Genomic DNA, 18,243 nt, shown 5'->3' with positions numbered 1-18,243 from the left:
CATTGACCTTTGCAATCTCGGCAGGTCTGAGATGCCAGATATTCGGATTCTGACTTTTTACATCCTCGGTGTATGATAAATTCTGAAAAATTCATGTTTTTTTTTTTTTTTAAATTCCGATTTTATACTAAAAAAAAAAAAAACACAAATTTTTCAGATTTTCGGCATTCTGAGTTTAGTAACTAACCCCCTATATCTGTTTCTAGTTCATTACCTGATGATGAAGAGGGCGAGGCAGCAACGGGTGGCAAGAAAATACTTAAAGTGTTGTTTGGCACATCTTCTTCCCTTTTTTGCACTTGAAATATTATGCCTCCCTCCTCCTCCTCATCATCCTTCTCATCTTCCTCTAAGTCGCAGAGGTGGTACTCAGCATCCTCTGGAAGTGGTTTGAAGTCTTTGGTCATGACTCCGGGTCGGGGATCCAAAATTGTACCAAGATTTGGCTGAGCCAGCTGTTGCCAGTGGAAGAGAGTTTGGGAGCCTGAATGAGACCAAAGGTGATAATGATGTAATCATTCTGTACAGTCTACATTTTCATATAAGAAACATAATCAGTCTGAACACTCACCCTCTAGAGGTTTGACAATCTGAAGTTTTTCTGGAAGGAGGCTGCGCAAGGAACTGGACGAAGCAGAACCATCTGTAACATCTGAGTGGTGTGTTTCCACTGACAGAACACTATTAGTTGGAGTGCTACACCCACTGTTATCCTCTTCATCCTCCAAAAGCTTTAACTTCCTTTCACATTCATCCCTGAAGAACTGCTTCTCACTAATATAGTTTTGTCTCCTGAGGTGAAGTCTGTGTAGGGCAACTTCCAAGCTGTTTCCCAACACCTCTGGCTTTGGAGGGTTCCTAAAAAAGATACAGACATAGTAAAATAAACTGAAGTGATCATTTGTCATAAAGGGTTACTAGTGACTGCTAAAGAATCTCAAGCTATTTCATAAAATAAGCACAACTGATAAACTCACTGTAATTCTTGTACAGGTATGGGATCTGTTATTCAGATCCAGAAAGCTCCAAATTACAGGATGGCCTTCTCCCATAGACTCCTTTTTATGCAAATAAACCAAATTTTTACACTTTTTCTCTGTAATAATAAAATTGTACCTTGTACTTGATCCAAACTAAAATATAATTAATCCTCATTGGAAGCAAAAGCAGCCTATTGGGTTTATTTAAGCGATACTGACGCGTTCCAATAAAAATCATAGGAACGTGTCAGTATCAAGTATGTGCTGCACCCGGAATATTTTCCCTCAAAGCCGCCCCCAGCTACGCAAACCTGCACTGACCCGACCCTCCAACACTGTTGAAAGACCTTCTGTGCTGTTCCAGTGACGCTGTGCTGGGGGCGGAGCGATCCTTCCATAGGCCGATTACGAATCAAAACAGGACTTCAGCCTATGGAAGGATCACTCTGCCCCCAGCCCAGCATCACGGCTTTGGGGGGGGGGGCTTTCAAGGAAAATATTCCGGGTGCCGACACATTCCTATGATTTTTATAGGAACGTGTCAATATCGCTTTAGAATGATAAAATCCAAACTACAGAAAGATCCATTATCTGGAAAATCCCAGGTCCCAAGCATTCTGGATATCAGGCCCCATGTGAATATGGAATGAGACATAGTTCGACCCTTTGAGTGGACTGCCTGCATTGCTGGTATACTCTGTGCAGTGGGTAAATTACATTGTACAATCTGAGTAGGATGCAAGACATTTTTTACACTTCCACCCTATTTTATGTACAGGGTATGTATGTTTTATATATATATATATATATATATATATATATATATATATATATATATATATATATATATATATATATATATATATATATATATATATATATATATATTTATTTTTTTTTATTTATTTTTTTAATCCTGCGGCTATGTTCATCACCTCTTGCTCACTGCCGAGTCTCCTTTGTATTTACTTATAAGGCTAATGGCACAATCTCAACTACTCTCTGCTTGCAAAAAACACTGCCTATGTGCTCCCATCCAGCCTGCCCTTTCTGTGCACAGGTATGGCCTTTGTACTGACACACAGAGTGGATATCAACAAGAAAAATGCACACTTTCACATTTTGTGCCAATACCCACTGCTTGCTGTACTTATCAGGACAAAGCAGAACTTTAATAATAGCTATCTGACCTTAGGCTGATGTTTTAGCCAGACAAAGAAAACTTGTCCTCAAATGCTACTGCACCATAGACTCTGCTCTCTGCTTAGAAAGAAATTAGATAATTGCAGCAGCACTGGGTGCGCGGAGAGGAAATAGGTTGCTGAGGAGGGAGCTTTATAAGATTATATTTTTAAAAAAGTACAAATTGCTCAATAACAATATATTTAAAACATACATTATAGTTCCCAGATATAGTTTTCATGGGATAAAATACAAGAATTTCCATCAAAAAGTGTTATAGAGGTTTGCTATTTTGCGATACTGAGAGATCAAGGTTCATGCTTAAAATGTATTTAACATAATGCATGCAATGATATTCTATGCCAATTTGTACTATTTATTCCTTTAAATTAGTCTTTTATTTAGTCTTTTCTTCTGCAGCTCATTGTTTTGTGATCTGCTGTCATTAAAATGGTTACATATGCAAAGTCTTCTAGGATCTAATCAGAACAAAAAAATCAGGGCTGTGAAATTGAAATACCTCATGACCACATTGACTATGTTCGTCTCTATTGGTCAGCAGTTGATTTTTTTGGTTAAGATTGAATCACTTAAGTTTTTCTAAGGGAGGATAAACGTGTGTACACAGCTTTGTTCTCTATACAACTATTAAGTTAAATACGAAACAATTAAAAAAAATACAACCATTTAACAAGTTTCTTCACAAAGAGTAAATAATTTGTGATTTGGACTGATACCAACTTAGCAAGTTTATTTTCTTCTGCATCTTCCTGAAATAAAATAGCTTTGCTTTTCTTCTTCTCTTCTGTCATATTAGAACCAAAAGGCACAGCCGTCATCACCACACCGGAATGGTTTGAACCAGGTATTGGCAAAGGAAGTGGATATGACGAAGATCTGCCACGTACTTCATTTGCAACCTTTACGGTATCGAAGACACGCTTTGGCTGACTCCTAAAATATGTGATTGAAAATAAGAAGAAAATTAATTTGGTTCAGTTTTCAGCAATGCTGTTTTATGTATGAGCAAAAAGGTGAAACAGCTGTGTCATATGCAGCACTGGAAGTATGTGATTGGCAATATATATGACAGAGAGATCACATGTTCACATACATATGATAGCCAATGTTAATTTAAGAACACTGCTTCTTGCTAATTAGGATTGCAACAACAGCAACAGATATTATTCTTTTTTGCCATTTGAGGTATTTCATTGTATTCAGAACCAGGAATCAAATACAAATATTCACAAAAGGAGCGTACTTTCGTACTCCATAGGAAGATTCTTCATCCATACTGTATTCTTTTCGCATTGTGCCCTCAATCTCAGCTGCCAGTGAGTCCTAGGTAAAATTACATTACAGTTATACTCAAAATATTCGTTTCCATATTAGCTACTTGTTAGAGATATGCATTTTTTGGGCTCTTACCACTGGAAAAATACTACAGGACTGGGGGCGCCTGAGAAGAGCAGAGGGGCTGGCTTTGCATCTCATCATTTTTAACTCCTCTTGGTTTTCCTGTAGCATCCCCTGGATTTCTGCATTTCTGTCCTGTAACTCATGGAGCTGCAACCAAAAAAAAACAAAAAAAAAAACAGGAAATTCAGTGGAAACAAAATGATAATGGACAAAAACTGAATGGACAATGTTTGTATATGAATGCATAAAGTATGTATACATTTTTGTATACGCCACACTATTTGTAAAGTACTGCAAAATATATGAATAATCACTGAACTATATTAACTATATGGTTATAGAAAAACACATCTTAAAATGTCAGTGGTTCCCAATCTGTGGAGCAGCCCCGGGGAGGACTGTTTTCCTATATCCGTAAATTTGTAAGCTAAAAAGGACTCTGACCATTGTCTTAAGTTTAAGTTCAAACTAAGCTAACACAGTAATGATCACAAATCTGTGTAAAGAGCCATTTCTAGAAATTTTGGTGTAGAAGCATTACGTTTGTTAACTGTATCTCATCAATGAGCACTATTCAATAGTAAACTTACCTCAGCAGTAAGTTGCCTCTGGGCCTCCTTAGAAGCCTGCAAGTGGATTCTTAACTCTTCCTTCTCAATTGCACTCTTTGAAAACAAACACAATTATGACTTAGCTAATGGAAAAATCACCATTTTATGAACTTTTTAGGAGTACAAGAACAGTAGGATGCATACCTCTCTTAGCTTATGCTGAAGATCAACAACTTGAGAGAGCACTGTTGATATTTCCTCTTGGTATCGAACATTCTCCTCCGACTTACTTGCTAGCTCCTCTGTCAGCTTGCTAATGTGAACACTGGATTCCCCTATAGCAAGAGCAATTACTATGACAAGGATTTTTGCACCATATTTTCTTGCCAGCATGAAAAAATCAGTGTTGCTAGAGCAGCCTTATATAAAATATGGATGAGTAGCACAGAAGCTTCTTAAAGGTGCACAGTTCTGTTGTGCAGGCCTATTGACTACCTGGCATATAATTTCCTTTTGTATTCTAATTAAGAGTATTGTTTACCTAAAGCTGTAGACAAAATAATGTACTGTATATTTGCTTAGACAGATATTAATATGTAATATGTGATTATTCTTGAATCTACTACTAAAATTATCTTGCAATCTGGCATATACATCATTCCTCTTTCTCAACTGAAAACACAGCAGTGTGCATTTCCTGAGAAGCATCTCCATTGGTGAATGTGATTTGGGTACAATAACCATGCATTTGTAGCTAGTGAAGAACACATGGGGAAAAACACCTGAAATGTTTATATGTGACACTGCTTTGCTGTGTTTAGCAATATTTTATCCAATGTCTAAACAAAGTCCCACCCAGTATAGTGTGTTCAGTGAACATTGACTCCTGACACTCACGATGCACTGGATCCTGCCAGCATAAGATGCAAAATTTTCAAGATGTACACAAAGTTTACATTTTGTGTAAATGCTTTTTGTCTGCTATAAGTACTAACACTTACGTATTTCCTTCACACAGTCAATAACCAATTGTTGTTCTTTTTCCTCATATGTTATTGTTTCTGTTTTTAGGTGGCTAGCCTATAACAAACAGCAAAAGGACAAAGTGTAAGGATTGAATAGGAATAAATAATTGATCAGCATAAGTAACACTTGATTTATGGTGTATGTCTTTTTATTTTCATATTTAGTTGACCAGGACAGTGCCATGCCTGACAAAAACATCCTTTAATACAGTAATACAGTAAACACAGGAATGGAAGTCTTATTATTTGTGCAGTACCTACTTATGCACTTTAAAGCATAACATAATACTGGACATTTCAGGTGTTGTTAATATATTTGCTGTTCATCAGCAAACAGCTCACCATCTTCCCCCCTTCAAAAACCAGGACTCCCATTCACTGTATATTCAATGTGATCCAACCCCCTGAATTAGTCCTCCGTACATATGAGGCTATAGACACACAGGCAGAGTAGTAGCTGCAACTAATCTAGTTTCCATTTATTCTTTTTGGGCAAGTACTTATCAAGCATAATCACCTTGAAAAAAATCCTACTACTCTCCCAGCAGGCGATATCAAACAGTTTCAGTTTATTAGCTCGGCTGGAAGATTAATGAAAAGGTGCTTTTATACCGTTATATGGAAAAACTACGCCTTAAATCAATAACGTTTATGTCTAATCTGATTTCTCTTGAATTCTGTCAGAGATAACTGGGCCTATAAATACTTGCTGGGTAATGAAGTTAAATGGGCAAAGTTTAGTCCAGTTATCTACAGCAACTATCAAATGTTTTTGAAATAACAAATTGATTTAAGATTGTTATGGATACATGTTTTTTACCAGGGTAAAATGTGTGTGTATGTATATTATATATATATATATATATATATATATATATATATATATATATATATATATATATATATATATATATATATAATCATCAGATAAGGACCCGCACTCCAATATTTCGTGGAAAAAAGGTTTTTATATTGGAGTGCGGGTCCTTATCTGATGATTGTATGCTGAAGCTTTGACCCAGCACCCACAGTATCTTCAAGACTGGATCTGAGTGCGAGTGTTTTTCTATATCTATCTATCTATCTATCTATCTATCTATCTATATATATATATATATATATATATATATATATATATATAGTCAGATTTTTTATTCAAATTGAGGTTCAATTGCACAATCCAAAGTTGCAAGGGAAATAGATGTTAGGCTACGTATAAGTTTGTCTGAGGCAACTGAACAGTTAAGAAATCACAGAAGTCCTGAAGATACTTTGCGCAAAAGCTATCTTTATATTACTCTATATTTAGAGTAATGTTCCAGTGGATTCTGACGTACCTTTGAGCGCAAAGAAAAGTTCTCTTCTTCTAGTTCTCTGAGTTTCCCATTCAAATTTTCCAGCTGCATCAGGCTATGCGAAATAGTAAAAGAATCATTGGAACGCAAAGGGGTAGAGCAACTGGAGTCGGTCTCACTCTCCTCTGAGGCAATGGACACAACTCTAAGGAGATCTTCTTTCTTGGACAATTCATGCTGGAGTTGGTTGACCTGTAGGAGTAAAGGCAGCAAATGGATCTAAAGCACCAAAAAAAAAATCTGAAAAAATGAATGTTTCTTAAATTTGTGTCAGGCAATTTTTTCAAGCTTTAATGTAAATGCTCTTAGGTTATTTTCCTTCAGGGTTTCAATTACTGCTTACTACTTGGTAAGCGTGCCAAACAGCCAAAGTGTTCATTCCTGAGAAACACAACTTCTTAGCCAGGACAGACAGAAATGATTAGCTTGATCACAAATTTAATGGCAATGTCAATGTACACTAATTACAAATCATAAAACAATATAAGTAGATTTTTCTTGCTGACCAAAACCAAAATCCCATGTCACCCCAAGATATTTCATGACGACTTTAGCAACTGAGAACACTTGTCAGGCTCCTCCAGACTCCACAGGTTAATGTGTTAAATGTATGTGACGCTGAACAGTGTGACAGTGAGATGATCCATTGTTATATACAAGTATATAACAATCTGGCTTATTAAAATCCTCAGCCCAGTGACAGTTGCCTTCTATTCCATCCTGCTTTTAATGAGATTCTGGGCTGAAATTAAAGTGTTTGCCAATTCTAAGAAAAAGATCAGCTCTGATCAGCAGATACATTTGACCCATATACTTGATTTACAGTTGCTTGATGTATTGTTACTTAACATGATTCTTAAAATGTTGACAATAAATAACTTACATGATCAAGTGCTTGCGTCAGCTGCTCTTCCAAAGATTCATTCTGCTCAGACAAGTTGTGGTTCCTTTTCAGAAGGGCCTGACCAATGCGAGCGGCAAGCTCTAGGTCCCTATCACGCTGTTTACATGTAGACAAAAAGGTTTAGGAGTGAGGTTTATCTAGCTCATTGATGTGAAGTTAAGGATTGTTAGAATATTTCCCTTTGATATATTGTGATATATTTGCAATAGTGTTTGTATATTACGTGAACTTCCATATGAGAGATTAGCCTTTCAAAATGAATGTTACATTTGACTGTTATTGTAGTGATATACTAAGGTTAATCATTATCATCATCATCGTTATTATTTTATATTGGGCCAACAAATTACACAGCACTTTACAGACTAGAATTGGATTAGAGGGCCCTACTCGCACGGCTGATACAGCATTACCGTCAGGTTAAAATTTTGTCAGAAAGAGAATACATGAATTTAAGCAACCTGCACCTCATTTCCTAGGACACAATGGCACCAGGGCCCTGTTCTTTGTGTCAGGCAACTTGTGGCATTAAGAGAACAAATTAAAGATGCACAAATTCTCTTGCTTACAAACATATGTAACTAGCATATCAGTTCTCAAATGAGAGCTCCATTTGAAAGCATTATCTAGTTTATACTAGATAAACTAGATAATGCTTTCTTTCCTGAACTGCGCAATTGTTGCTGCCAATGAATGCTTCAACTTCCATTTTTGCGATTTGAATTAGATAACACATAATCCAGGAATCTGTTGGCAGTCTGAATTGTAATTTTTTATCTGAGCCACTAGGAAATCATTTTCCAGAAGCATATACAGACACTTTAATTCCAGTTTTCTATGGAAATGAATAAAAAAGGGAAGTAGAAGAAAAGCAGAAGGCAGTCTCACCTCTGTCAGCAGATGGCTGAGCATATCACTGTCATAGCTTCTGCTCAACTGTTCCACTCTCTCTGATCCCGAAACTAGAACAGAAAAACAAACCAAAAGATAAATATGGAAATGTGCGGAGACTGGTTTCCTCTAAAAATAAAATGTATGTGAATTCAAGCCTTTCAATCAAAAGATATCGGTCATATTTGTCACAGTGAAAAGATCATTATGAAAAAATCGATTATTATTATTTACTTTGTCCTAATTTAGTTGGCAATAACTAAAGCTTTTTCAACAGGAAACAATATAACTATCCAGCAAAGATGAAGATCAAACCCTTCCTTGTTTGTGTCTGTTTTTGGTAACCAAATTGCCATAAAGAGAACACATGCTCTCATCAAAGAAATGTATTTTAAGAAGTTAGATATAAGCTGGATAAATACTGATCAGATGTATATGGCCCACTGTGACTAACATAGAAAGATATAGAGGTACTACTAAGCTAGACCTACCTAATCCAGGCCTGTACATTATGCATTTTAAAAATAAAAAAAAAGATGTATTTCTTTGCAGAGATATATCTTTTCAATGTAAGGTGGGAGAAAAGAAAAGAACTAGTTTACCTTGGGAACACTGGCTGGCCTGAAAAGCCTCATCCAACAGGTTGGAGGAATGTTCCGTAAAATCTTACAGTCCAAGACAGAGAGGCAAGTGTAAGCAGAAAGTTGGTGGACAGAGAAGATATAAGCATGAAAAGAGTTAAAAGAAGGAAGGCTATGTAAATAAAACCTCTGTTGAGACCAGTCAGATGCTTATATGAACATTTGTCTTAACTGCTGGACAGTGGTAGCTGTATAATCAAGACCACTGATGGGTCATACATGAAGCTAAAATGAAGCCCTCTGGGTTCTAAAGAGCATTTGGGCACCAACATTGAGGTTTTACACTTCTGCACCAAGACACCCGGAACGTATCTAGACTGAGGGTGTTAATGCACACACAGAGTCTTGAATCCAGCTGTGTTTGATAGAAGACCACTCAGCAACAGATTTGTACTCCCTATTTGATAGTTCTAGTGCCAGGCATGCGCTCAAAAAACTGCTTTATTTTTATGAAATAAAGACTGTAAAAGTTATATTCTGTGTTATTCATAGGTTAATAGCATAGGTTAAACTCTGGTGAAGCATTTAGTTGGCTCCTCTTTAGCTTATATCAAGGTTGCAGATTTCACCCAAACACATTCATTCAGATGGCTCCCAAAGTACGGGGAACTCCTGCAATATGATTGTCAATGTGGATATAAAGTAAACCTGGTATCATAAACACACATATGCTCTCACCTTCCAGAGTAATATGATTAAGAACCTCTTCATTGTGATTAAAATCCAGTTGATGGAGCTCCATTATTCACATCCTATGAGTATACAGACTGCAGACTACCAGAATACCTCCTCAATGAGACTAAAGCATTGCTTCTCTCAGTAACACTACTGCGTAGTAAACCCAGCTTAGAACACATACTTTGCCTCAAGCTATTAAAAAAAAAAGCCCTGCCCATAAAAAAAAGAAAAACAAGGAGACAAATATGATTATGACCTGTGTGCACAGTACTTTTATCATACACCTCCTTTCTCAGTAATAGGAATTTGTACTGTAGAATTTAGATACACAATGCATGCCACAGCTGATAAACTGTAGATCGGATCTTTATTATTTTATACACTGCTTCACCGGTTATGCAAACAATAAAATTAGTGGTACCAAATACGATTTTTATTATTTTAAACCGGTTGTTTAATGTGTAAAAATGTCATGTTATAGTTACTAAATGTGGACTACTTGGGCAGCACTGTTGCATACCAGCTTCACATTTTTACAATTGCCCTTCATTCTAGATTTGCCTCGTCAGCTTCACACAATGTACCTCTGTTTTTACAGTAACTTCATCTAAACAACTAGCCTTGCCCTTACAGTAATATATCTTAGCAGCTGCCCTCACAGTATCTTAATAATATACTAATATCAATCATCATATAGTCACCTGAGTAACTTTCCAATATGCATTAATTAAAAAATGATGTGTAAAGGGGCTGATCACCTTCCAAAACGTTTTTTCGTTTAGTTGGTTTGAGATAGTTCACCAGAAATAAGACTTATTCCAATCACTTTCTTTTCTATGTGTGACCTTTTTTCTAAAGCTGGTCTGGGAGGGGGGTTGCCAACCCTCTAAACTGTTCTAAGTTAATACATTTATTGATACAATTAGTTGATACATTTCTTATATTTGTCCCTACTGAGTCAAATCCCTGGTTTTCATTAAAGGCAGCTGTTAGAATTGATACAATAGTTGCCATGTCCGGACTGAGAATTAAAATAGGCCCTAGCATTTCAGGTACACAGAGGCCCAATCAGCCCACATAGAGGCCCAAACAGCCCCCACCAGCCCACTAAATACTGACTTTCTATGGCACCTTATAGCAGCCCCTCATTTGCCAGAACCCACAGATTGCCACTCCGGGCCTGATAGTTGCTAATATTCCAATTGTAACAGCGCAAAATCTGCACCTAAAATATTGAGCCACCAGACTGAAAAACCAGAAACCTTAAACTTTAATTTTGTAAAAAAAAAAAAATTGACAGCAATTGAAAAAAAGTCTATTTCTGGAAAGCAATCTGAAAACAAATCAACTGAAAAAGTTTGGAATTTATCTGCAAATGTATTTGCTACTGAAATAAGTATTGCTCTGTCCCTTGCTATTCACTGGAGTGCTAGTTCTGACCACATGTGCCACTGTACAAATGTGTAGTAGACAACAGAAGCTCAATGTTTATTACATGTTCTGTGTGATCAATAGATCTGCAAAGAAAAAGAAAGACAGAAGTCTGCAAGGCATTGTGGGAAATGGAATATGGGTTGAAGTACTGCTGACTACTACAGCATGGTCTAACGCCAGGGGTCAGCAACCTTTACTTTCAAAAGAGCCATTTTGCCCCCTCTTCCACTAAAGAAAAATAGTCTGGAGCAGCAAAACAACACAGCTTATAAACTTTTAAAAAATGTAACTTTTTTTTAATTTTAAATGTTACAACAACGGAATACAACAAACAAAAGTGCATATGTACAACAAACAAGTGTGCATATGTAGGCCTACTTTGAAATAAATTAAACACGGAATAACCCTAATAAATGCTAGTGTTCTTATCTGTTTAAAGGTGAGGGCTAAAGACATCAATAAAATATGCGTCACATCCACGTATATAGCCCTCGCACCTGTTGCAGCTGAACTCTGGAGGCTTCTCTCTTGTCTTGAGTGTGTGACCGTGGTAAGGACCATGATGAATCGTCTTGCTGCGGCTCGGTCTTGCCTGTAACTCCTGTGATGTCTGTACAGCCCTTGCACCTACTGGCGGCTTCCTGAGTGTGCGACCGCGGTAAGTTAACCGTTGGCTTACCGCGGTCGCACACTCAAGAAGCTGCCAGCAGGTACGAGGGCTGTATAGACGATGTGACAGGCAAAGTCGCAAGACCGAGCCACAGAGAGCAGGATGAAGAGCCGCATGAGGCTCCGGAGCCGCGGGTTGCCTACCCCTGCCGGTACATGTTTATCAGAAGAGGCAGTGGTTGGACTGGTACAAGACAACCAGGTACTGATTTTGGTAGCAATTACAAATAAATTACAACACATGTGTACTTGAAAGTTGCTAAAAATTACACTTGCAAAGTGTTCTGTTTGACTTTAATACCCCTCTAAGGCTATATCCCTATTCATTTTCTCTTACATTATCAGATAAATCACCCACCTTAATGCTTTCTTACAGTACAGTTTTATGAATCACATTGATTTTATAATAATGGGAAAATGAAGCTACTGTAAACAGAAGATTTTCTTATGAGTCGATATGGTTGAGTTAGATCAAACAAAGGAAGTGCACTGAACTTTAAAGGGGTTGTTCACCTTCCCAACACTTTTTTTTCAGTTCAATTGTTTTCAGATTGTTCACCAGAAATAAAGACCTTTTTTCAATTACTTTCCCTTTTTTTCTTTTGCCGTTTTTTCCAAAATCTAAGTGTAATGTTCCTATCTCTGGTGTTTGAGTCTGGCAGCTCAGTAATTCAGGCGCAGACTCTAAAACTGTTACAATTTTGCTACATTTAGTTGATACATTTTTCAACAACATCTCTGGAATGAAAACCCAGGGATTCTGATCGGAAGGGACAAAGATAAGAAATATATCAATTTAGAACAGTTTACAAGGTTGTCCCCCCCCCTCCCAGTGTTGCTTTAGAAGGTGAAAAAACACACTTTACACTTCAATATTAGAAAAACAGTCACACATAGAAAATAGAAAGTATTGGAAAAATACTTTATTTCAAGTGAACTCAACTGAACTGAAAAAAGGGTTGGAAGGTGAACAAACAGAATAAAAATAAATAGATCGGTTCTTCATAAGGATGCACCAAATCCACTATTTCGGATTCGGCCGAACCCCAGTCGGTCGAATACCGAACCGAATCCTAATTTACATATGCAAATTAGGAGTGGGAAGGAGAAACCGTTTTACTTCCTTGTTTTGTAACAAAAAGTCACGCGATTTCTCTCCCTGCCCATAATTTGCATATGCAAATTCGGATTCGGTTCGGCCAGGCAGAAGGATTCGGCCGAATCCGAATCCTGCAAATCCAGCAGGACTCTGCAGAAAATGATACGGCAAACAGTCAATCACTGATCCCCCTATCATAGCCCTGACCTTGGTGTCACCACCACTCCCCTAAAATTGTCACCGCACAGCCCAGACATAGCGTATTCAAAAGGTGGCAACCATAATTGCATCCCAGCAGTACTCACTTTTTTTCAGTGCAAGGTGTAGATTGCAGCCACTGCCACAGTGCTCTATGCATGGGGCACCTTGGTGCTCTTAAAAATGCATCCAGGGCATGGGAATTCATTCGAGGTATAAAAAAAACCTTTGATAACTTCTAAAAATAGCAGAGAACAAGAGCATACTGGACACAAGCTGATAAAAGCATCGCACGTGAACATCTTGCCAGACATTTGTTACCACAATCACATTAAAAGGAGAGTTCGGCACGCCAATTTTTTATTTTGCATTTTGTTACCAACCTTAGGTCATGGTATTGCCTTTCCCAAGCTTTACTTATTTTGGTGGACTTCTGCAGCATGCATTCAAATGCTAGCCAGCAGGTGCATCCTTCATGGGTAATTCCACAATAAGAATAATAAATAAAAACAAATAATAATAATACTTGGCAAGAGATAATTGGTCACTCATCAGTGTAGAGTTTCTTTCTGTAACTTTTCCCTCTTCTTTCTCTCTGGTATCAGGGCCTTCCTTTCTCTTCTATACAATGTATGTTAGGAAGTCCATAGTGACGAAACGCGTCAGGCGGGGATTAGCGGCGTCAGCCAGAGTGCACCCAGGAGAGTAACACGCTGCAAGTAGAGGATTCTGCCGGCTTGAATTGAACTCCAAGTGCAGCGGATCGGGCAAAAGCACTGTGGATCTGGGGAAAGACTGCTTTATGCCTATTCTACCTGTTTTTATGTGAGTGTGATTTTAACCTATACACTAATTTATTAAAGGGATGTTTTACACTATATGAAGCACTTTTCCTTTTAGCAAAATCGTACAACAATCGAAATAGGAGCACTAATTAAATCTACAGATAAACGCATAACCAATTTAAACGTTTGTGAGTACCCACCTTCCCCCTAATGGTGACCCCCTAAAATAAGGCTACGGTTTGGTGGATGCTGGAGTGGGTTTCACGCGTAATACAGTAATTTGCACATGAAGGTGGGCAATTACTAGAATCTACTACACTATATTTCGATTATTCTTTTTTTTTTTGTCTTCCCCTGAGATTCCGTGTGAAGCGATGTTTTACAGATTATTTGTTTAAAAAAATACTATAAGACCGTGTACACTTTTTAAAAAGATCAAAGTACTTCCCTTCCCATTGTAAAACTTTTAAACTATTCCAGAGCAAAATCAGCCTCCTAGCAATTCAAGTTCAAGGACACATATAAATGTTAGACACCCGATTCGCAGAGCAGGCAATACAGCACTATACACAGGGCGGATTCCCGGCATGTGGACAACCAAGGGAAGAGAATAAGCCCCACTGAAGACATCAGCCTCATCCTGTGGCCTTTCAACAATAAACAACTTTTGAAGTATAAGGGTAGGGACACACTGGGCGATTTGGGGAGATTTAGTCGCCTGGCGACTAATCGCCGCGACTTTCCACGACCAATCTTCCCCGAATGCCTCCCCTCACTCTGCGCCTGGATAAAATGAAAAATCGCCTGCGCTAAATCACACGCGGCAATTTGTTTTCCGAAGTCGCCCGAAGTTTCCTCGTGAGGCAACTTCGGGCGATTTCGGAAAACGAATCGCCGTGTGTGATTAGCGCCGGCGACTTTTCATTTTATCCAGGCGCAGAGTGAGGGGAGGCATTCGGGGAGAAAAGTCGCTGCGATTAGTCGCCAGGCGACTAAATCTCCCCAAATCGCCCAGTGTGTCCCTACCCTAAATCAACCGAGTGGATTTGGCTGGTGATCTGGTGATCAATCAGTCCGATCGGTCATAAATCTTTATATCTTTGATAAAGACAAATATTTATGGCTACAATTACATGTTGAATTGCTGTACTTTTGATGGCTGTTGTTGGGTATTTGTGATATGAAACTTATAAATAAATAATAAAGAGAGATGCCTAAATTTTCTTCTGTCACTTTTTTTGGAAACAGTGGAAAAAATATGTGTAGCACAAATGGTCCAACGTTTGATAAATGGAGCATCATATTAAATCCATGCAAGTGGTTGGCAAATGCTTCCCGATACAAGCATGAAGGGACCAAATGCTAGTACAGGTATAGGACCTGTTATCTAGAATGCTTGGGGGCTGGGGTTTTCCGGACAACGGATCTTTCTGTAATTTGGATCTTCATACCTTAAGTCTACTAGAAAATCATTTAAAAATTAAATAAATCCAATAGGCGGCTTTTGCTTTCAATAAGGAGTAATTGTATCTTAGATTGGATCAAGCACAAGGTAATGTTTTATTACAAAGAATAAGGAAATCATTTCTAAAAATTTGGATTATTTGGAGTCTACGGGAGATGGCCCTTGTGTAATTTGAAGCTTTCTGGATAACAGATCCCATACCTGTAGTAAATTTTGTCCAGCCGCAGTACACCAGTCAAATTATTCCTGCCTAAGATGGGGAGCTTTTAAAAGGACCTATATTTTAAAAACTACAGATAACATCAGCTCAGATACAAGATACATTACTGATCAAATCACTCGAGTTTTTCTAATTTAGAACCTATGCTTTAAATAAAATATTTGAAAGAGAAGTCAACAGCACTATATTATGTGGAAATATTGTGTAATATTAGCTAGGATTGGAGAAAGTGTGCATTTGTTGTGCAAGTAATATTAGACTAGTAGGGTTACATATGCACCAATATTTTCCTATATATGTTCCTTGCCCATGCATTCTGGTCCAATCATCAGTTAAAAGGATTTGCCATCTGAATTCGTTCAGATATTATAATACACATCCCAATAGCTGAATGGGGATGCAGTACCATATGGAGCATGTTTTTTTATACAAGGGCCCATAACTGGAGACCCTTCTATCCATTTATAATGAAACTGATGGGGGATCTAGGGTAAGGAGGCAAAATTATTATAAGCTCTATTTACTCTTCGTTCTGAGGGCATGGCATTTTACAGGTAAAAGAATGCAGAGAAAAACTCACAGATTTGGTTCCAATCAGGCACATCACTCATGGTATTGCTCTTTGAAGAATAAGTAACATGATACAGTGAAAGTATATATTTTGAATCTAAATGCTATCTTTTGATCCGGCACCTATTATATAAACTGTTTATTGAGAACAAATGTCCTATTTTATAATGAGAAAATAGTTGTCCTTTTATTGCCCTGCGGAAATCCATGAAGGACATTTGCCCTGTTTATTTCCCTAGTAAAGTACTAAAACTATTGTACTCTGCAAAGCTTGCTTGTTATGTGACCTATAGCCCTGTTCACCATGTCTACACAGCAGCTTACTTATATCAACTATATTCAAGCTAGTCAAGGAAACACGCAGATAAAAAACTCATAATAAATAAACTGGGTTAGCACTTTTCAACAAATAATCCCACACAGCTATTTTGAAATTCCTTTTCAATATTTATTAACACCTAAATTTACCAATGGGGTTTACAGGTTAAAATGTATGGTACCATGAACTGAATTCACATAACATACAGCTTCTATATCAAGTAAACTATACTTAAGACTTTTCACCATTTATTGAGAAACTATTTTATTATAAAACCAACACAAGCTTTTAACAAACAATATTGGAATTCCTAATTTTATAAAAGGCTTAACTCAAATCTTCTAAAACAGATGTCTGGTGTCATGTACACTTAGGGGCAGATTGATTATGCTGTGGAAAAACGGTGACAAAATTCTCCACACATTGCCAGGCTTTGCTGTGTAAAAAAAAGGGCCATCAAAGATTTGAAGAGGTGTAATATTATGGAGAGAAATCTGGTGTAAAATAAAACCCACCTTGATAAATTCGTCATTTCCAGAACTTTTTACAACATTTTTTCCAATGAATACTGGTTTTCACAGCATAGTAATAATTCCCTCTATGTTACATTCATATCTTATTTTAATGAAGTGGCCCAATTCTGCATATACAAATCTTACTTAGAAATAAGGCGTTTCATGTGTTTAAAAGTAGAACCCCAGACTTTTTAAAAGTAGTAGTTCCTTGGTGGAAGAATCCACATTTTGTGCTCTTACACTTGATCAAGTATATAATCTAGGAGTTTCTGCTCAGGCCCATTAACTTACCCTGACACAGTGAGAAAAGTGTAATTTCAGATGTTACGCCATGTTTTTTTTCCACATACATGGAGTTTTCCCAAAATTTGTGCATCATAGCACATGCAATGCAGAAGTTGGGTGCAACTGCACTGTTAAAATAAACACAACTGTGTGTCTGCTTTGCTGTAAATTGGCTGCAGTTGTGCCGAATATTCTAGAAGCTTTATCAATTATCATACATATTAGAGCATTAATCAAGCACAAATATTCATGAAATTCAGACACCTTCACCCTAATAGGTGAATTGTCCTCTTTATTTTATTTAATAAATGTTTTTTAATTTTCCAATTTTTAAACCCATTTGGGTCAAAGCTATTTATTGTAAACATCCAGTAATTGTCCCTTTTATCCAAGGTACCTAACCTATTTGCCCTCTGTAATGTACCTCCACCTGTTCTATTGCCAAAGCTTTTATGTGTCGGGTACCTGAATATATATAACAACCTCTCTTAAACCTCTCTTTAACTAAAGCTGTAGAAAGATAAGTCAATGAATGCTACTCAGTGTGTGTCTGAAAGAGCAAGGTAAGGATACAAATGCAGATTCTAAAGTAAGGACTTAATGTATAAGCAGAGAGGCCAACTGAAATTCCTCAGCCAAAGAGCAGAGACAATAGGACAATTCCATCAGACACAGAGAATCTCCCTTTGTGGAAAATCCCCTGAAACAAGCAATAGAAAAACTAGAATCTACACCATGTTAACTAACTGGAGAAAATGACCATTAATATATAACTTTATAAGCCATTTATCCAACTTCAGCGTTCAATGTTCCTGGATTGAGGACCAAATGTTCATCCATGTTTTGGGTTACTGCCCTTTTAATTTAAACATATATTATTTATAATTGAGTTCTGTATGAATAAAAAGTCAAACTAGGGTAAAACACTAAAAGGGTCATGTAATATAAGGTGCAGTGTTTGCTACAGCTATAACAACCTGGCCAATTCTGGTGCCTTTTACAGGATATTACATACACACTACAGGCCTAATTTACAAAACTCATGGGTGAAAGTA

At 37.3% G+C, this 18,243-nt stretch overlaps 1 protein-coding gene across 5 annotated transcripts in view; it reads right to left on the bottom strand.

Moving 5' to 3' along the window:
- trak2.L (trafficking protein, kinesin binding 2 L homeolog) overlaps nt 1-18,243 on the bottom strand; it is a 33,023-nt gene that overhangs the window by 4,287 nt on the left and 10,493 nt on the right. For 3 of the 5 annotated variants that reach the window (XM_018236131.2, XM_018236130.2, XM_041577275.1), the window contains 12 exons: nt 8,913-8,975; nt 8,308-8,381; nt 7,399-7,515; nt 6,498-6,707; nt 5,137-5,215; nt 4,340-4,470; nt 4,175-4,249; nt 3,594-3,731; nt 3,427-3,506; nt 2,904-3,116; nt 572-858; nt 215-484 (listed from right to left, as the gene is read on the bottom strand). In XM_018236131.2, the coding sequence (XP_018091620.1) occupies nt 215-484; nt 572-858; nt 2,904-3,116; nt 3,427-3,506; nt 3,594-3,731; nt 4,175-4,249; nt 4,340-4,470; nt 5,137-5,215; nt 6,498-6,707; nt 7,399-7,515; nt 8,308-8,381; nt 8,913-8,975 (1,737 nt within the window). Of the gene's footprint in view, nt 1-214; nt 485-571; nt 859-2,903; nt 3,117-3,426; nt 3,507-3,593; nt 3,732-4,174; nt 4,250-4,339; nt 4,471-5,136; nt 5,216-6,497; nt 6,708-7,398; nt 7,516-8,307; nt 8,382-8,912; nt 8,976-9,629; nt 9,783-18,243 lie in introns of those variants that run through there. The other 2 variants (XM_041577276.1, XM_018236133.2) reach the window with 2 other exon arrangements.

The sequence above is a fragment of the Xenopus laevis genome, chromosome 9_10L (assembly GCF_017654675.1).
Source record: "Xenopus laevis strain J_2021 chromosome 9_10L, Xenopus_laevis_v10.1, whole genome shotgun sequence".
NCBI classification, from domain to species: domain Eukaryota; kingdom Metazoa; phylum Chordata; class Amphibia; order Anura; family Pipidae; genus Xenopus; species Xenopus laevis.
This window is presented reverse-complemented; position numbering and strand designations above follow the sequence as displayed.